The sequence below is a fragment of the Chelonia mydas genome, chromosome 18 (assembly GCF_015237465.2).
Source record: "Chelonia mydas isolate rCheMyd1 chromosome 18, rCheMyd1.pri.v2, whole genome shotgun sequence".
In the NCBI taxonomy this organism is placed as follows: domain Eukaryota; kingdom Metazoa; phylum Chordata; order Testudines; family Cheloniidae; genus Chelonia; species Chelonia mydas.
Window position 1 is genome coordinate 19832679 of NC_051258.2, and position 20682 is coordinate 19853360.

The 20682-nt window shown below is 49.2% G+C and overlaps 1 protein-coding gene, 1 long non-coding RNA gene and 1 other non-coding gene across 8 annotated transcripts in view; 1 reads left to right on the forward strand and 2 right to left on the reverse strand.

Annotated features, from left to right (window-relative positions):
* The window catches only part of TP73 (tumor protein p73), a 93234-nt gene that overhangs the window by 65380 nt on the left and 7172 nt on the right, over window positions 1–20682 (forward strand). For all 6 annotated transcript variants that reach the window (XM_037880911.2, XM_043531547.1, XM_007070160.4 and 3 more), the window contains 8 exons: window positions 10738–10924; window positions 13097–13212; window positions 14440–14549; window positions 15432–15574; window positions 16732–16820; window positions 17614–17738; window positions 19446–19600; window positions 20186–20318. In XM_037880911.2, the coding sequence (XP_037736839.1) occupies window positions 10738–10924; window positions 13097–13212; window positions 14440–14549; window positions 15432–15574; window positions 16732–16820; window positions 17614–17738; window positions 19446–19600; window positions 20186–20318 (1058 nt within the window). The remainder of the gene's footprint in view (window positions 1–10737; window positions 10925–13096; window positions 13213–14439; window positions 14550–15431; window positions 15575–16731; window positions 16821–17613; window positions 17739–19445; window positions 19601–20185; window positions 20319–20682) is intronic.
* Window positions 5627–5708, reverse strand: TRNAL-UAG. The gene has a single exon. It is a non-coding gene; the product is annotated as a tRNA-Leu (tRNA).
* Window positions 12934–20191, reverse strand: LOC122463237. Its single transcript, XR_006286406.1, has 3 exons — window positions 19830–20191; window positions 14570–14733; window positions 12934–13165 (listed from the first exon to the last, which is right to left on the reverse strand). It is a non-coding gene; the product is annotated as an uncharacterized LOC122463237 (long non-coding RNA).

The following is a 20682-nucleotide window of genomic DNA, read 5'->3' on the forward strand; positions in this document are numbered from 1 at the left end:
CTGATTTTCATTGCAACAAATGAAAAAACTCTGGCATTAGAAATTGCATCAATAGGGCAAAAATTGGATAAAAAGATATTTCAGATAGAACAGACTCAGTTTACATCAGATTGGTGCTACTACCATTGTTTGCTATTAATTATCACAGCAGCTCCTAGAAGCCCCAGCTAGCTGAGGCCCCGTTGTGCTCATTCCTATACAAACACAGCATAAGACAGTCTCTGCCTTTGTTCAGTGAGGGGAATGACATTAGTAATAAAGCTAGTGGGCAGGAAGATGCTAAAGGTCTATAAATACCCAGACGGTACAGTAGGAACCAACAATAAAGGGAAGGAATGATACAGATGTGACAGAACAGGGAATACATTCAAGCTTGTCTGTATTAGAAACGGAATCCTAAGAGGGAGGTCTCTCTGGTGATAGACTAATCCACCGTGGGGAAGTGAGAAAAGGAGTAGAACCTAGGTGTCCTGGGAGCTAGTCCCCTGATGAAGCCACTAGGTATACATGCTGAGTAAAGACAAACATCTACGTGTAGTTTGACTATCTTCCACCTAGACCAGGGACAGCTCCTTTGGAAGAGGTCCAAGACTTTTTTCAAAATGCTTGTTCACCAGCTCCTTTCAGGAAGCCATTGTTGTCTTTCTCTCTTTCCAGTTCTCATCCAAATGGGAACAGCAAATTTTTACAAGAAAAAGCAGAGTTAGAATTTCTCCAAACGGAGACAAGAACCTTGAAAATAGGAGGTCAGACTAGATGATCACAATGTTCCCTTCTGGCTTTGGAATCAACGAATCTCTGAAAACATAGTACAATTACTTGGACTGAAGATGTATCTGAGGGTTATTGATATATATGGAGTTCAAGCAATGCAACCAGGAGCAAATGTCACTTTGCACTATAGGACGTTAGGTATTAGATGAAGGTTGGGTTTTGTCCTCTTACCTGTGAGTGAGCTACACAATAATTCATATCACAATACAATGCAAAAAAAATCTATATTAAGAGGCCACATATTTCAAAATATGTAGAATATGAGGGAATTCAAATGAATAACCAGAGTCTTTAATGGCTGTTGTCAAAAGTGTGCTCTTGGAAAAAGGCAAGGTGGTGGCTCTGGGCTAGTCCTTCTGGGCTGGACTAGTGTAAAGCATTGGGACTTGGGAGTCCTGGGTTCTAGCTCCAACTTTGGAATTGACTTGCTCTGAGTGAGAGCAAGTAACTTTGCTAGTGTATGCCTTTGTAAACTAGGGCACACATATCTTAACGAATGCTTGTAAAGTGCTTTGATATCTTAAAAGTGCGAATTACCATGGGTCCATTTTTTTCAAAAGGCCAGGACTATGGACAGAAATGCAAGTGCAATAGATTATTAGCTCATGCAGATCCCCACTTAGATGTCTAACTTTGGCATCTGAACTAGATACGAAATTTCACATGCATTATGGTGAGTGCAAAATATTTTGGGCTTCTTCCTTTTGAGAATCAGGCGGTGTGTGTGCACAGTCATATTTATTTTTTAAAATAGAGGGTTCTGGTGCATAGCGGCAGTGAACAGGCTCATTCAGAAAGAAACATCTACTCTTTTCAAAGAAATAACTCTAAGAGGCAAGGAACCAGTCACTCCCAGCAGAATCCCACTGAAGGCAAAGGGCATGCAAATGGGAGATGCATGAGCTGAGTGGACATTGACTGGTAGGTAACAGGACATCTGAGCTAAAGAAAAGAGCCGTGTATTGTATGCAGTATTGAAATGGGATAGAAAACAGGCTACTGCTCTCTCTGAGTTATCAGCACACAGTTCCTTAAAAGAATAGCTTGTTATTGTTGAAGGATCTTTGAAGACAATCCTGGAGCTGTTAAGACACGATAAGGTTATCAGTGGAGGCATGTCTGTGTTCGGCTGTAGCTTTTTTGCCTGCAGGGCAATCGGTTTTGCTATTTAACAGAGATTTATCCATGTCATAACATGGTATAATGAGAGCGTGTGTTACCGAAGAACTTACCATAATGCACCTCTACTCTTCCAGAAAAATGTTATTTCCCAGGCATGTTGGGGACTGCCTGGGGAATGTCGACATGAAAGGATCCTTTGACAGGAGTTGCCAGTATGTTAACACCTGGCCAGGAAGAACCCCCCAAATAACCCTTGTTCTGCCATGCTGCCTGCTGAAAATGAATGTATCAGATCACAATCACACAGAGTATGTAGGTTACATGGGCGAAAGCAAAAGGGTCAAGCTTCTCTGTTCTGTGCTCACAAATTGCAGCTAAGTACACGTTTCAGGAGAGACTATTTAAATCTAATCAAAAGTAAGTGCAAAGCTTGGTTTAGATGCTAAATGGTGTCACATCTGAGAAACTGACTTTAGTATGTCATCAAAATGTAGTCTGATCCTGCACCCTTCATTCGCCTAAGATCTGGGTATGTCACAAAGAGGCGTGTTCATAGTGTCACCCAGCATTCTACTGCTTTTATAACAGGACGCTGACCTGTAATCAGACAGGAGCACATCTGTGTGACTCAGACAGGCCAGGAGAATCCTTACTGCCAAATTCACCCTCATGTCATATATACAAATTGTTACCACCCACCCCATCCCTTCTTCAAACACCTCTTCTATTTCAGGAACTAGATCAAAACTGCCCCTCTTTGTGTTTAAAACAGTCCATAGACCTGATTCCAGCCAACTCCTTGGTTCTGGCTCTCTTCCCTGATACCTTCACTTACTCCCTGGCCCTTTGCACAATCTCACCCCTGCGGGTCAGAGAGCCGTCTCCTCTGCAGCTCCTGCCATCTGGGACAATGTTAAGTGCTCTCTGCATCGCTTCATGGCTCTCAGCTGAAAAGGTACCTTTCATTCCTTGTTTCTCTCTCCTAACTTCTCTCCCCTTTTGCTAGTATTTCACTTGACAGCTGCTTTATCTAACTCTGTAACACTTCTGAGAGACAGTTGGCAGGAGAGAAACCAAAGTGCAGTTGCACTGGTCTGTCAGTGGAGAATAGATGTTCATGGAATTTCCTTGGGCCTGGGTTCCACAGCAGAATTTCCTATCAGAATGTATCTGTACACACATGCCCCCACCACACAAAGACCCACCCAAAAGGGAGCTTTTGAATGTAGCTGCTAATATTTACTGGAAGTCATATGTCATACAAATCCATCCGTCCACCCCTCATCCGGGCTGACCAGCAATCTTGATAGGAACTGATAAGTGGAGGGCTGTAGGGCAACAGAGACCTTGAGACAGCTGCATTCTGTGTGCAGGCATGATAAAGATAGCATGCCTTGAGACAGGAACAAAAATCACGTCCAATTCACGCTGCCTTTTTATTGTACAAAACTCAAACCAAAGGGGGTGGGTTTGAGCCAGGTGTGTTTGCCAGAAAGGTCAGCTGCCAGGAACTCAGCTTTAAATTCCAGGGGTTAGACTGATTTTTGTTGGATGTGTCTGTGTGATGGTGGATTGTGTTCAATTATAGCTTACATTAACACAGCATGAAAGAGCACCTAAATACTTGAAAAACTGCCATAGAGTGCTGCAACCCCAGTGATATCCAGCCTGGCAGAGCAGCCCACGGCACATCACACAACAATCAGAGAAAGGGCAATTTACACTATAAACATTGAACAAATCCTTACTCTGGGACCGTAAATGTCCATACAGGGCAGACAGGATCTCAGAATGTCAGCCGTCCTCCAAAAGCCCTACCCCATGCACAGTGAAATGCATGGAACTCAGCTAGCTGCACCGGAAGGATGAAGGGCTGAGTCAGCCCTGTCACAATTCACACCTGCGGTTCCAGGGAGGCTAGTGATTGCAAACTTGGTGCTCAGGCCACTCAGCTATCCTCTGTCTCCGTATGTTTTGATGTGTGCGACTGCAAATGCTTCACCGCACTTTATATCACCACATACATATAGAGAGCAGCTGTGTCAGTTAGCATGCATGTGCACATGATTAACTCAGATCACGGAAGAAGGAAAGCCAGTGAGCTCTGATCCACATTCATCCAGATTGCTAAATTATCTACAATAGTAGCATTTCCTGGGTGGTTAGCACCAGTTGCCCTTTGGCCCTCTGCCTTGGAAAGACAGGGCTATAACCACCTAGAAATGCACTGGCCACGGGGTCCTGTTGTTCAACTGACTGGAACCACAAAAGCAGAATCGCCATCTTAAAAACCCAAAGGTGCTCGTAGCAACCCTCTGTGGATGTAGCCGCACCTGCCTGTGCACCCTGCAGCCACGTCTATTATAGGCATGAAACTGGCCTGGGAGTAAAATCCTGGGTGCACCAAGTGACTAAGGATAAAACTGACCCCAGCTGTAAGGAAAATGTAAAGGCTGGCTGGAGGCATGCCAGAGTTACGTGGCCAGTGCAATGGAACAAGAGCACCAGTGCTGCTAAAGCATTTCATTGCAGCCAAGGCAGCTCATCTCCAGTCAGAACCCTCTGCTCTCATGTCCACTCATTGCCCAGGAAGCTGCAGGACTCCTGCGGTCTCACAATTTGGCTTTTCTCTGTGTGTTTTGATGGCTCAGGACAAGCTTTACCAACCCTGCTGATGGCCTGTGCGGTGGTATATATTGGCACAAGGTGTGTGTTGTTGGGGATAAGATACAGTGCTCTGAACAGGACCATGCCCTGCCATGCAGGAACTAGCACTCCGCCCGCCCTCGGCCTGCTCTTAGGTGTGTGCAGGAGGGGAGAGGAGCTCTCAACAAAACAAACAAACAAACACTCTTTCTTGGCTGCAAAGCAGCTTGGAGGGAGGTGGCATGGAAAGGGGACTCGTAGATTTGCTCATCAGCACAAAAGGCATTGATTTCTGGACAGAGCGAGGGGAGCCACATGCTTATTTGAAATGGAAGAAAGGGATGTTGCACCTGGGAAGCTACCCCCTCCTCACTTCTCTCTCTTCCCTCGTTTTAAATGTTCCATAACATCCCATAGACTCACGCTTCTGCTGTGTATTTTGCTGTAGCTGTATGAAAACTTGTGACATGCCACCAGCTATGGGACCTCAGTGTGGCTTTTTCCTACCAAGTGGCAAAGCAGTGGACTGTTTCACAAGCATGCTTCCATGCCCCACCAAGGCAGGACATGTGACACTGAGACCCCATACTTTGTGCTCCACCCCAAATGGGAAAATCCCCTTATGCCAACCCATGCAGGGGGCTAATGTACGCCCGCATACGCTATCAGGCCCGGGGGTGACCTGAGGCATGTCACGCAGTCACACTGTTTAGCAGTCTACAGAAAGCTGGGACGTGACTGCAACAGTATGAGGAGCCCAAATCACTTGACAGATCTTAATGAACCAAGGCTTGTAACTATAACCTCTGTGAGCTGAGTAACAATATTATCCCCACTGTTAAGAGGTGGAAACTGAGTCACAGAGAGGATAGGTGACTTGCCCAAGGTCATAGAATCATAGAATATCAAGGTTGGAAGGGACCTCAGGAGGTCATCTAGTCCAACCCCCTGCTCAAAGCAGGGCCAATCCCCAATTTTTGCCCCAGATCCCTAAATGGCCCCCTGAAGGATTGAACTCACAACCCTGGGTTTAGCAGGCCAATGCTCAAACCACTGAGCTATCCCTCCCCCCAAAAAACTTTCTTGGCAGCGGTGGGATTCGAACCCACGCCATCAGAATGACTGGAGCCTAAATCCAGCACCTTAGACCACTCGGCCGTGCTACCACACAGCAAGTCAGTGGCAGAGATGATAATGTTGCCCAGCTTTCTCAAAACCCAGCCTCGTTCTGTAGAAACTAGACCTCTCTGCAGCTTTCCTTAGTGCAAATCAATCATTGGCACCCCCTAATCACTGGAGCATTCCCCTGCCTCATTTACAGCTCTTTGCACTGTGCCCTACCTGTCCCCACCCATACCCTGCCAGTCACTGTCCCTATCTGGCTGCACCCCCAGAACCAACACACATTCCCAGGGCAGGAAAGAAAACAGCCACCCACTGATCTGGGCTGCAACTATGCAAGGAGTGTCTCTCCCCACAGCAAGGCCTAACTACTGCACCAGCTCAGCCCCTGACCATAGAAGGAAAGCACCAGCTATCAGATCACTCCTCTTATAAGCTCTGCTCCTGGAGCAATTCAGCCCAGCTGAGCCCACCCTGGGAATTACTGTACTGAGAGCAAGCACCTGTGGATGGTGTTAACCCCATCCCTGCCAGAGTCCATGCTCAAGTTTTCACCCATTGGGGGATGTGGTACTTTATTCGGCAGTGATTACCCTGTAAGTGCTTTTGTACTTGCACAGTAACTGCACAGGTCTGACCTGGTGGCATACAATCTGTGGTAATTACATGCTTGGGCAGATTAGTTGGTAGGTCCTACGCTAATTGCTGTGTAACCTGCATTCTGATTTAAGCCTGGTATATACCTGACCATGAAACTGGATTTACATGAGAACGTGTGGTTAGTCAAAGGGAACTAGATATATTGTTGTGAGGTCTGGGGCAAGTCTCTGTGCCTCGGCTTCCCCTCTAGAAAACATGGCTAATAGTACTTGCTCAAGCTGGTCAACGGCTTTGCAATCCTCCTATGAAAAGCACCATCTAAATGCAAAGTAGCATTACAATACTAATTAGTGATTCTCTAATGGAAGCCAATAGCACGCCCACGAAACCAGTGCATGGGAAACACCAGGGTTTGCCTTTCTTAATGGCAGCCCTTTGCTCGGAAGAGTTTGCTTCTCTTTCACATGATCAGGCACATCCTGTAAGAGCCTTGTGGAGAATATTTCAATGGTAAAAATAAAATTGTTATCTAGATACAACCAACCACTTTGGGCATGTCTCAGACTGCCTGCGGGGCTGTATCACCACTCTTTGTCTGACTGTCTCTCTCGCAATTGACATTTTTTAGTACAGTGTCTTCAGTCTCTGCTACAGTAATATTGAGGTTAGACTGGCTGATCAGACTGGACCCTTCTGGCTATTCTCTGCTCTGGAGTCTGGTAGGAAGCCATACAAAACTGAACACCAGCAGCATAATAAGGCACTGCACAGTTCTAAGAGAGGCTCTAGTTACATGAGACACTACAGGGAAACTGGGGCACTAAGCTGTTTGGAAAATCACTCCCACAGTGCCCCAAAGTGGGCCCAAGCATTCAGGTGTGTGTGACTTACATGGGTACTGATACTCTGGTAGTGTTGTGTAATGCACATGTATTAGGTTCTATACAGATACTTCCAACTCCGGCCAGATATTGTGGCAGGACAATGCGGAATTACTTCAAAGAACAATATGTGGAAATGCATTCACCACTGATGATGTACTACAGAGACCCCACGACGTGCACACAACAGCAGCTTGTCATGTAGCCTGACATGTGAGAAAGGCAATGTAGGGAAGAAGTGATATATTAAATAACTTCAAAGGAATACCTGCGTTTCTCAAGTGATGCCCTTTGCCAGCAGACAAAGAATCTTTACATTGGCACAATATCCTCAAAGTGGTTAGGACACAAAAGGCAATAATTGGCTCTTTAACAAGTAATTATTTCAATTTTCTGCTTTCCTGCTGCGTTGGCACTTGGGTTGAAATACACAGACAGCAGAGAGTGGGAGGATCATAAAAGCCAGAGGAAAATAAACGTCCATTTTCTTCACACACTGCAGGGTGCAGGAGTGCTAAGCTTGAGCACTTTTAAACTTCTACTTGACAACAAGAGCGTTTAGCACTCAAAGTGTCCAGAAAAGTAATTACCTTTTGGGTCCCGAACTGATGGAGAATGCCAGGCCGCGGCAACTCCTCCTGAGAATACGCCAGCAAAAAAAATACGTTTCTTATTTCCATGTGTACGTTCAATGGGCAGTGGACATGCGGCAATAGTTGGCTAATAGTCAGAGTTACAAATGGAAAAGGCCCGGCCTATTAGAACAGAAGCCACCACACACATCAGCACAAGGCTGGTCCCCATTGCATTGCTTTGTGCAGTGCAGCTTTAAGTACCAATGGGGCTTCCACAACAGCCCCTGGGGCTCTCTTCCTACATGGCTCTCGGCTACAAAGTGTTTAGTGAAACTTACTCTTAAACTTCCCTTTCTTCACTTTTGGAGAAAGGACGGCCTTGTGGGCTGGGTTCAGTTCCTACCTCATGGTGCCTCTCCTTCCGTGTGCAAGAGAGAGAAGGTGATCTTCCTTGGTTATTTAGATTATAACCTCTTCCAGGCAGGGCTCTGTGTGTGTGTGTGTCCACCACAGTGTACTTTTGTAGCCAAGATATACAAATATGGCTCTGTTAATCAGTCCTCACACGTCAGTCCCTGTTCATCTTTGTTGCTTTCCTCTGCATTCTCTCCAAAGTGGCAATATCATTCTGGTGCCACGCTGCCTGGCGCTAAACTCTCTGTGTTAGGTGCAGTTACAGTTGGGCACTCGCCACCTTGATCCATTCTGCCATGAGCTAGGTCAGTTTAGTTCCAGCTCCTTTTTGTTACAGGGAGGTCGGCTGCTCCTTGATGCCATTTAAGCACTGAATAGTAATCCTGGTTTTTCAGAAATGCCCCTCATATATTCCAGTCTTGGTCATTTTCACATTGGAATAGCAAAAGGACGTGGGTGCAGGTATTTCCTGGGGAATGGATGCCCTGCTGGGGGCAGTCACTCGGCTTCCCTCACACCCTCCATCCAAAGGATGTTAACGTGCTGCATAGACACTGCTTACCACTGTGACTTGCCCAGGCTCATGCAGTGAGAATCCAGGAGATCCTGCTCCAAAGCCAACCCTAACCATGTTGTGGGGTTGTGCCTGTGATCCCTGGACCTCTCCCTTCCTTGCTGGTACAGCTGCAGGCTGTAGACAAGGTACCAGAAATACACTGCAGAGTAAGCACTTATGTGTGAAGGTGCCTTCCTCTCTGGAGTTGGATTCAGAGTACACCGCAAGGGCAGCACCCCCATACCTGTGCTAGTTTGGGCAATGCTCTATCTCAGGGCGGGCGAGGGACTATGTGAAGTGCTCAGTGTGGCCTACACTAACAGTTCAACTCATCCGAGGCCATCAGGGGTTCAGAAGCAGATTTTTAGCTACCACCCTCCAGTAAGAACTCTTGGCCTCTGAGGCAAGGGCTATATGCAGAATTCGCCCCTATTTCAGCCAGCTGGGTGGCAGCGCTGATGTAGCAAAGGAAAGCTAGGACCTGTACTAGTAATACTCAGCCTGGCTGCAAAAAGGGCAACCACTGGCTTCACCATCTACACCAAGGGTCTGTACTGGGGCAGATACACCCAGGAGTGAAATCAGGCTGATTCCAAGAGTAGAGACAGTCCCCCCTCATTTTACGGGGAGTTGATCAGACACTGGAAAGGGGGCTCTTTCCTCCATTCCTGTCCTCTGCATCCAGTTCATCCCGACCTGTTGCAGCACATCCGTGCAGGGAGCCAACTGGTGCAGAACAGCTCCTCCAGCTCCTGGTGAATATTTGGGATCCCTGAGCAAACCTGCCTGTTCCAGCATGTTGGAATAAGCCTCCCTCCCCTCCCCCATCAAAAAAAAAATCCCCAAATCTTCGCTGAGGAGAGGAGAGTCTCAGCCCGGGCTGATGAGGGTACGGCTCAGCTAGCTGATCAGGTATCCCTGCTGAGCTATGTGCGTAGGGGAGGGTCATACGGGCGTCTAGCAGATGCCAGGGATGGGAGGCAGGTGAGTTTTTGTCTCCCAGCTCCCTAACCCACTGTGAATGCAAGGCATGGGTTTATCGTCTAGGAATGGCACATAAAGCTCCCGTCCCATGCGCAGGCACAGACCCCTGTGCAGCCAGGCTGCATTTAGTCAGGTTGGGGGGGGAACAGAGGATTATTGGAAAAGGACATTTTGTTGCTTTTCCCTCCGTGGAGGGGGCAGGGAGACATCAGCCAGCGGGCAGCTGTCTCTGCAGTCTCAGAAGAAAGTTCTGCCCTCTGCTTTGTACCTGTGCAGCCCCAGTGACTTGCTGGACCCAGCCCCGATGGCTGTCAGGTTGCAGGCGTATAAGTTATGAAGGCAGAATATGGCTTTTGGCAGTTGCTCTCCCCAGGGTGAGTGTAGGGGGGGCCGTTACCCTTGCTCCTTTACATGCTTATCGTTTTAATTGAGTTGCCCCAAACATTTTCCCCTAGCAAACCCTGCCACGTGTTCTGCGTGAAAACCAGGTGTGCCGGCCAGAGGCACATGCCTGGTTCTCTGGCCCAGCCAAGGTGCAAAAAGGCAAATGAAGATGGGGCAGTGGAGGAAGAGGGCTGCAGACCAGCCAAGAGATCTCAGCCAAGAGACATTTCTAAAAAGTGGGACATACAGGTTACAATCTACCTTGGCATGGGGCAGGGAGGCACTTAGCCTGAGGGCCCCAATGCACCCCCATCCCCCTGGCCTGGATAAATTACATTGCTAGCTCTTTGGGGCAGGGAGCGTGTCTCACTGTATGCGTACAGCACCTCATTCTGACTGGGGCCTTTTGGTGCGACTGTAATATAAATAAATAAAGGAGCCAGTCCTAGGTGTGGGTTTTCTGGAGCTCTAAGAGCGCTCTGGTTTGAGCAGCGGTGTGGACCCCACAGTGAGGGGCACACTGGCATGGAGACACAGTGCCTGCACTGCAAAGCCCCATGGGCTCAGTCTCTCCAGCTGCTGCGACACGTCTGATACCGCGATCCATTCCGTCCCCGACCACCCTTTGCCCGGGCCACGGGATGTGCCCTAACACCCAGCTCTCCCTCCTCTTTTCCAGTACTCACCGCTGCTGAAGAAGCTCTACTGTCAGATCGCCAAGACATGCCCCATCCAGATCAAAGTGTCCACGCCGCCCCCGCCAGGCACCGTCATCCGGGCCATGCCCGTCTACAAGAAGGCAGAGCACGTGACAGAGGTGGTGAAGCGCTGCCCCAACCATGAGCTGGGACGTGACTTTAATGATGGTGAGAGCTGGTCTCCTGCCCCTCAAATAGCGGGTCAGTGTCTCCGTCATCTGCCCAGCTGGTGGGGACAATGATTCTGTTTGAACCTGTCTCATGCTGGTAACCTGTATCCCAGAGCGTCCCCATAACCAAGACTAGCACTAGACAATGACCGGGCCACGCGACACCTGACAGGTGGGGTTCAAGACCCTCCATTTTCACTCCTGTACACAGGAGTCTTCCCTTCCCCACCCCACCCCAGCCTGTTTCACTCTGAGAACCAAAAAGCTGCCTGTGAAGCTCAGATGAAACCCGCACGTTGTGCCTGGCGTGTGCTGGGAACCATTGCTCCTGGCAGCCCCAGGACTGGACTGATGGCGAGTGAGACAGATGAGGTCTGAGCAGAGGCAGAGCTAACAAGCCCTGGAAGCACTCCTTGAGCCAAGTGCTCCATCCACTCTGTGCTAGGACAGCATCACCCTTTACCTTACCTCTCCCTGTGCTGTCTGTCCTCTTGGACCCCTCTGCTGGTGGAGACAGGACAAGTGCCCGCCGCAAATTATTTCAAGGTCAGATCTGCTTGCCTGTTAGATATTTTTCACCTACTAGCTAAGCTACAAGTTCCTCAAGTTGCTGCTTGTGACACTCGGATAGAATTTTCAAAAGTGCCCAAGTTCCAAATCCACAAAGGTATTTAGGCACCTAATGTCCATTGATTTCACTGGAAGTAAGGAGCCTAAATACTTCTGAGCATCTGTACCTAAGTGACTTGGGAGCCTAAGTCCCCTGGATATCAATGGAGCAAAGCTACTTAAGTGCTTTTGAAAATGTTACCCACTGACCTCCTCTCCCTTAAAAGGCAGGGAGCCTGGACTCAGTTTGGCTCCAGCTGGCACCCTGAGCTCCTCACTAAAGTCCATCTAGAGAAGACAAAAGGATCAGAGCCCGAAGTGTTGCTTGTGAGATTCATGCTGTTACACATAACGTTCTGCTCCCAGCAGAACCCTTTGCCTGCTGAAAATGCTGCCCAGCCCCATCAAATGCAGAAGGAAAGAATTGGGGTAGGTGTTTTGAAAGGGGTTAGGTAGTTAGGGGGCCCCGCCTCTCATTGCAGGACTTGCCTGACGTGCCTCTGTTCAAGTGGGGCCCTGCTCTCCGGTCAGCAGGAATGAGCAGGTGTGAAGCAGAGACAAAGGATTCTTCAGGCAGGGCAATTGTCCGCACCTTCACCGGCACTGTCAGAACCAGACATTCAAGTCTCCCTGGCTGGGGCCTGCCTCGTACCCCGTTTCCACAGAGCCACGTCCAGGCAGCCCAGCCCAGGAAAGGGAAGGGAGTGATGCATTCAGCCGCAAAATCATCCTTGAAAATGCTTCGATTAAGAAAGCATCGAAACGCCCAAACGAACAGTGGCTGTGACAGCAAACCTCCCTGTGCCCCGGGGAAGCCTGAGGCGACCTTTGCACAGGTCATTGGTGGCACTGCACCACCGAAGCGGAGCAGCCGCAGCGCCTCTGGAAATAGGCTGGCAAGAGGTTGCCATTTGGAATGTTTGGAGCCCACCGGGCTGCTTCAGGATTCTCCTGTCTTGCAGTTGCCCAGGGTTTCTCAGTCTCAGAGGATGAGGGACAGCGGCCTGGTGTCTTGCTAGGTGTTTGTACTTGCCTACTGTGATGGGGCCCAGTCCTGATTTGGTTCAGGCCCACCTGGAACACCCAGTAAATTCAAAGGCAGATGAAAGTAAAAGTCAGTTAAACGAATCTTTGGCTCCTCAGGAGAGTTTCAGGTTTAGGTTGAATGCCACGTTGGGTGGAATTTTCAGGTCAGGTTTTATGTGGCCTGACCCAAAACAGCCCCCTTTGGCCTCTTGAGAGAAGGTGGGGCTGAGGGGAATCTGCAGAGAACAATGTCTACACGTGGAAGTTGAACCGGTTTAACGTCCATAGTTTTTTTTTTAAACCATTTTACCAGAACCATCCCGTACAACACTCTTTCTAGTTTAACTCACTTATTCTGGTTGCGTTTAATCAACTTAAGCTAAACTAAAATGCATGTGGTGTAAACCAAAATGTGAGCGTCCACACTGCCTTTTGCCCTGGTTTAAGTAAACGGATTTTATAATCACCCTGTGCAACGTTCTTGGGTCGGCAAGCCCACCGAGAAGGGTCTTTCCTCTAACTCTCCCCTCTGCAGGCCAGTCTGCTCCAGCCAGCCACTTGATCCGGGTGGAAGGCAACAATCTCTCTCAGTACGTGGACGACCCTGTCACCGGAAGGCAGAGTGTAATGGTGCCATATGAGCCACCACAGGTATTCTCTTTGCTTGAAGAGGAATAGGGGTGCTGGGGCAGGGGGGAGGAAGGGGCCAGGAGGGAGAGTGAAAATACGGTTCATAGTTTTCTTAAATAAAGTTATAGCTGCCTCACTAGCTCTGACCCTGCAGAGACTCCACTGGCACCGAGGTGGCTAAAAGCAGCATCCACCCTCTGGAATTTAGGAGATGAATTTCAATCCCTGACAAGGCTCCTGATGGCACTGCAGTGTCTGGAGAGTAATATGCCTCGTGCTACAGCCCTGATAGCAAATACATTGTGCCTGTACTCCTTCCCTTTCAGGATTTTCCAAAGCATCTCACTTTAAAGGGGAATCTTGCTTCAAACCCACTGGGATCACAGAGCATTGGGCAGGTTAACAGAAACTTCAGTCCAGCTAGTAACTGCTCAGGGGCACATTCGGCCAATAACGAAATTAAATAAAATGGTGAGTGGAAAGCTTAGCGCGCCCCCTAGGGCCCTGTTAAATTAGTGCCTTTGTGATGTTGATTTCCAGCTGCAATGTCACATGCCCAGGGCAATGAATGAAGCATCTAGCAGTAAGGTCCCACAAAACTGGCATGATATGAAAGTAACACAGGCACTCTGCAGTTACAGTGGCTACATAATCCCCATTCAAGGGGATATTTCTCCAGAGCAGTGGTTCCCAAACTTGTTCCACCGCTTGTGCAGGGAAAGCCCCTCGTGGGCTGAGCCGGTTTGTTTACCTGCCACGTCCGCAGGTTCAGCCGATCGCGGCTCCCACTGGTCACGGGTCGCTGCTCCAGGCCAATGGGAACTGCTGGAAGCGGCGCGGGCCGAGGGACGTACTGGACACCGCTTCCAGCAGCTCCCATGGGCCTGGAGCAGCGAACCGCGGCCAGTGGGAGCCGCGATCAGGCGAATCTACGGACGCGGCAGGTAAACAAAACGGCCCGGCCCGCCAGGGGCTTTCCCTGCACAAGGGCGGAACAAGTATGGGAACCGCTGCTTTAGAGCAAGGGTCAGAAATTCATCTTCCCTGCCTTCCTCCATGAATATTCCCCCAAACACACACACACAAACCCCCCATTGATTTGTGAGCTGAGACACGCTCTTTGCACCTGTCTGGCTGTAGCCCATTGCTGCAGTGACTGAGGTCTGCCACCATCTCCCCTGGGCTTTTAACATCCCGCCCCTACTAACCCCACCCCCCACATGATGTCATTTCCTCTCTTTTGGGCAGGTTGGGACTGAGTTCACCACCATTCTGTACAATTTCATGTGCAACAGCAGCTGTGTGGGAGGGATGAACAGACGGCCCATCCTCATCATTATAACCCTGGAGACAAGAGAGTGAGTCATTCTTATGGTACCTGTGCTGCAAAGGACAGACATCTGCTCCCCTCCGCACTCCGGCGCCTGGCTCTCCTGGGCCCTCCTGGACAGCTTACGAGCTGAACGGCAGCTGCGTAAATAGCTAGAGAGAGGCTCACCCAGTTCACATCTGGGGATGAACCACGCACGGCCTGGGGAGAACCTCAGCAGTGAAACAGAGGAGTTAGCAAAACTCCAGAGCCTGATTTGCAAGACCTCTGGAGGAGAAGGCAGCCCATAAAGTTCTGGAAGCTGCAGCCCAAGGCAAACTCCTGGCCAAGCATCTTTGGCATGGAGAGTCCAAAGCACAGTGAAGAGGTGGGAAAGCGGCATTCCCTGACTGGGAAGTTAGTGACTACGAAGAGCCTTAGAGGGTGGGTGTGGGGGTACACAGAGGCATGGGCTTCTCCCCTGCACCTTTCACAGCCTGGAAAAAACTCTTGCTCCCTCCTGTTTCCCAAGGTGTAACTGTATTAGTCCTTTGCCAATCAGAGATGACAGGCCACCGGGGGAAATTCACCCCTAGCCAAAGGACCTGCACAAGAGCCCGTACGTCACTGTGAGACTGTACGTGGCACACAGCACCTTGTGCGCTGCATCAGGCCTGGTGTATATGTACAGCAGCCTTGGGCTTCTAAGATCAGCAAATTCCTGCAGAGAGCCCTTGTTAGGTGCTCACAGGAGGGGAATTCCTTTTCCTGAACTCTTCTTTTTAGTATTTTCTGGAGTGTTTAAAAGCTTTTTGAAGAATTGATCAACACAAAGTCAACGGACAGAAACCCAACCCCATAGAGAATGAGGTTTAGTCTGATTAGTTCCCTAAAAAAATAAATCCTTTTTGGTTTTTACTCTGCTCCCCAGTGGCCAAGTATTGGGGAGGAGATCGTTCGAAGGGCGGATCTGCGCCTGTCCCGGCCGAGATCGGAAAGCCGACGAAGATCATTACCGAGAGCAACAAGCCCTGAACGAAAATGCAGCTAAAAATGGCAACGTCAACAAGCGCAGTGAGTCCTCCTTTCAGGAAAGGGTGAATCTCAACTCCGAGTGAGACCCCCAGCTTTGCACTGCCTAGCACTGCTGAGCTGGTGCCGTCCAGGGCATGGCCCATGCTTCCGGGGCAGCAGCAACGAACACTCTGAACTACGGAACTTGGGTGGTGACGTTTAGATGAAGAGCAGTACTCCGATCCAAACGTCATCGCTCAAATCCAGCTGTCGTCAGGTATAAACCTTGCAGTCAGAAAAACAGAGTGGCATTATTAGTGGAGGTGCTTCATTGTCCAGATCTATTTGTTCATCATTATTATTATTAAAGGCAAGTGTTTGTTAGTGCTAAGATAGTTAAAAAACTAACATGCTCCATAAGCTTTAAGCTTATTTCCTGCAGGCATCAGAAAGGAATTCTTTGCCCCCTCTCTTCCCATCCAGCCGTGGCCAGTTACGTACTGTGGGTTTTTTGCTGTACTCTGAAGCATTGCCCCTCCCAGAGATAGGTTAGCAGCAGGCAAAGCCTCTGTTGAGTGTAGGGCTGGGGGCTGAAGTGGGAGGCAGAGGGAAAGAATTTTCTGTGTAAGTTTATTATATTTCATCACTAATTCCACACCCCCAAATAAACTGGGCACATACTGAGCTAAACCTTCTCAGGGCAGGTATTTAACTGTTCGCAGTAAAACCTTACAGAAGGATCCTGGCAATTTATCAGCTCGTACACAAGAGCTTCTCACTAGCCCTCTATCACAATGGTGATAACTCATCTTTTAGGCACCTGTCAAATATTTACGCTCCTAGCAAGTGTGTGAATTTAATGATCTGTACTGATCTTCCTCAACTTTAACAAAGCAAATCACTACGAAGGGCCTAGGGACATGCAGCAATGCCCTCTTTCTCCCCTTGTGAGCTGGAGTCATAGTTAGGTTTGTGCAGTAAGATTTGCATTGTCCAGCAATGGGCTTGGAGTTCCTCTTGTTGGTAGTCAGGGAAGCTCTGGGTTCTGGCTTTCGTTCAGTGGGGCCCTTCAGCATCTGCCTGCCCTACTAGGAGCTATTGCATTTACTCTAACACAGTTCCCAGTCTAACGTTATAGAAGAACTAGGGAGTGGCCGCTTAGATGATCACATTTAACTTGATTTTTCCGTAATACTGTTTCCCATCTCCTTCCTCAGCTTTCAAGCAGAGCCCCCAGGGGATTCCAGCACTAGGGGCTGGCATTAAGAAAAGGCGGCATGGGGAAGAGGAAATGTATTATGTCCCAGTAAGTATCAAATCTTCTGCTGCACGTAGTGTCTGAGCCCTGGCTCTGGGAGAGCAGTGGTGCTGGCCCCTGGATAGGATATGGGGGAGCGGCTCCCAGAATTCAAAGGGCAATGAAGTGATATTTTACCTAGCTGAAAGGATGAGGCCTCCCCAGACTGGCATTCCCAGCAGTACACAGCACTGAAGTGTTTTACTTTGGGTGGCTGGCGCTTACAGTCCTGATGAGTCCTTACAGAGGGCAGAAGGGTGCAAGGAGCAAGACCGATGGGGCTAAGAATGGGTACAGTGAAGAACAGGCTAGGAACAAGTCTGCAACGAACGCTGAGCAATGAGCAGCAGGAGTGGAGATCCAGAATCATGCACTGGAATTGCTTTGCATTCCCAGGGCAAAATAGCCTGCTCCAAAACTAGGCTGCAAGTCACCTTCCTCCCTGATCCCACCGTGGCCAGAGGGAATTTGGCTTTGTGTGCCTTCAACCAGGGACTTGGCTACCCCATCTTCCTGCTGCTAGGGGAGGGGACACGTTATCGGACCCCAACTCTGCTCCTGCAGGAAGGGGACTAGAGGAGACCATGCGTTGTAACTGGATTTCTTGAGGATGGCTCCCCTAGAAGCATGGAATCCCAGGCAGCTGCTTGCCTTGCTTGTGCTTAAGGCTATCCTCACATTGTCCCTTGAGTGGGCTGGGTAAAGGAGGGGGAAGGTGGGACTGGCTATGAGAGAGGGTCCTCAGCAAACCGGACAAGGCAAGTCAGACTGAAGTACAGGCTTGCCTTGGTCCCTGATTCAGGTTCGCGGCCGGGAGAACTTTGAGATCCTCATGAAGATAAAGGAAAGTCTGGAGCTAGTGGAGTTAGTTCCACAGCAGCTAGTCGACTCCTATCGGCAACAGCAGCAGCAGCTCCTGCAGAGGCAGTAAGTACCATGACCGTATTGTCCACTGTCGCCACAAGGGGTCTCCAGAGATACGTCGAATTAACCACAAGACATAACAGGGATCCAGGAAGCTGGCCTGACCCACCCTCAGGGTTCTTATGCTTTGTATAACTATGGGGTGTGGAGAGGCCTCTACCACCTTCCAGAGAGCCCCTCTCTTTGATTCCTCCTTGGTAGTCACCAATATTGGGGGGGGGGGGCGGCAAACCTTCATTCTTCTCTCTGGAAGAAACTATTCTTCCTCTTTGTTTATTGTTTCCCTGACTAGACATTGATGAGCACCTTGGGAACGTATATTATGATAAAAAAAGCCAGAAACCAGATACACCTTACACTGCTACTTAACTCTTACCCAGAGCTCTTCAGCCATAGCTCCCACAATAGTTTAATGGTGGGTAGACTGCAGAATAGATTCACTGATTCCAAGGCCAGAAGGGATCACTATGATCATCTCATCTGACCTCCTGCATACCACGGGCCATAGCACTTCCTAACAATAATTCCTAGAGCAGATCTTTTAGAAAAGTATCCAACCTTGATTTAAAATGGTCAGTGATGGAGACTCCACTATGAACATTGGTAAGTTGTTCCAATGTTAATTACTCCCACCGTTAAAAATTTACGCCTTATCTCCAGTCTGAATTTGTCTAGCTTTAAATTCCAGCTATTGGATTGTTATATCTTTCTCTGCTAGACTGAAGAGCCCATTATTAAATATCTGTTTCCCCATGTAGATAGACTGTAATCAAGTTACTCCCTAGACTTCTCTTTTTTAAGCTATGAAATCTGATTAAGCAACAGCAGCGAAAAATGGAATGCAAAGAAAGGAAGTGACTTGTCCAAGGATGCAGAGACAGTGACTGGCAGAGTTGGGAATAGAACCCAGCTCTCCTGACTCCCAGTTGGGGACCTCTCCATGGGACCACACTGCAGTGTGCACCTTACTTCTTCAGTGACAGGTGATAGTTGCCCATCAGAAGCTTTAGTTCTGCACTGCTGGTTTAATGGGTAGGAGGTGGAGAGCGGCATCCGAGCAAAGAGTGTTGGAGAAAGACCGACACAGAAGTGAAATCAGCAAGCAGGGGCTGTAGGGTATATTGCAAGTGAAGCCTCTGACAATATATCTCCATAAAGCAATGTGATCTATGGGTTAGAATGGATGAGCAAGGACCCAGAGCTCCTGAGTTCTTATTCCATCTCTCCAACTGACCCACTGTGAGAACTTGGGGATGTCATTTCACCTTTCTGCCTCCACTTCTCCATCTGTAAAATGGGGATAATTCTGCTCCCTTACCTTATAACGAGGTTGGGAGGGACTCAACTAACGTTTACACAGGGCAGTGCAGATGGAAGCTGTGTAAATGCTATGTATTAGGATGCACGTAAGGCCCCTGCTACGGTCCCTGTACTGAGGTGAAGCCAGCTGTTCCGCATCCCATGCACATTCCAGACAAACCGGTACAGAAGTTGATTTCCCCAGTAGGGGTGCAGCACGATTTGCACCAGTGCAATGTACCCAGCCTTAAACCAGTGTCAGTCGCGTCTAGAGCAGGGTTTTGCACTGGTGCAGCTACGCTGCTGGCTAAAATCTCAGTATGGACAAGGCCGAGGTTGGAGTCCCTAGAGAGGTTTGATTTGCTCAGTCTCCACAAGGGTCTCACTGACTCTGCCACTCTTCCCGAGCAGGAGTCACCTGCAGTCCCCTTCCTCCTACGGGCCCGTCCTTTCGCCAATGAACAAAGTACATGGAGGAGGGATCAACAAACTGCCGTCTGTCAACCAGTTGGTGGGGCAGCCACCGCAACACAACTCCAGCTCTGGGCCCAACCTGGGCCCAATGGGTAAGGCACCCGCACTGCCACGTGACACGGGCTCTGCAATCACAAAGGGCCAAGAGGCCAGACAGATAGGCAGCAGCCTCGGCTAAACAATACATAAAGCAGTGCAAAACTCCCTACGCCGAGCTCCAAATTCTTCCTCCTCCTGCTCTCCCAGGCCAAGCAGAGTAGGTTACCATGGGCTTGGTCATTAGTCGCTTATGCAGCAGCTACATTGCTCGGAACAACTCACCATGCCAAGAGCTGGGAGAGCCCTGCCCAAGCCAGGCTGCCTGGATCCACGGTGTAGCCGCTGTCTGCAAAGGTTGCCCCTGAATCTGTGGATTGTGGGGGTGGAACCTCCAGCTTCTTCACCCCTCCTCCACGCGATGGGCGAATTCCCAGGGAATCCTGCCAGTTAACACTCAGGGTCTTGGGTCCCTGAGGTGGGCTATTCCTGCAGAGTGGAGAATGGGGCTCTGTGCTTGGGAAAGGACAGTTGTAGCTTCTTTGAGTTAAGTTAAATCAAAAACTTTTCAATGGTTCTCCCCTGTACGCTCTGGGCACAGTCCAGGAGATGGAAACCCTTTTGCTTTTTCTTGTGCTCAGGACCCGGAATGCTGAACAGCCACCCCATGCAATCCAATGGAGACATGAACGGAGGCCACTCCTCCCAGTCCATGGTCTCAGGTTCACACTGCACTCCTCCTCCACCCTACAACCCTGACCCCAGCCTTGTCAGGTAGGGACGTCACCGGTCCTGTGGTGTGTTGTCCGTTGTTGTTTCATGCTCTTTTCCTTTACTCTAACCTTCAAAGATATGTTTAGCAACTGGTCAACTGGTCACTAGTTCCAACTGAGAAATCACTGCTCATGAAACCAGAGAGCGTTTTCCTCACCCCTCTTCACTTCAGAAATTGTCCTCGCCAGCCAATTGCTGGTTAGAAACACATATCACCTGGAAAGATCTTTGGCTTATTCATTCTCACTAAGTTCATTCAAAACTTGATCCCTTTAGCAGACGGATATGAAAAGGCACCTTGCCCTGCATGTCAAACACTGGCATATAACTTTGCAGATCTTCCTTCTTCCCCCTTTCGGACCCA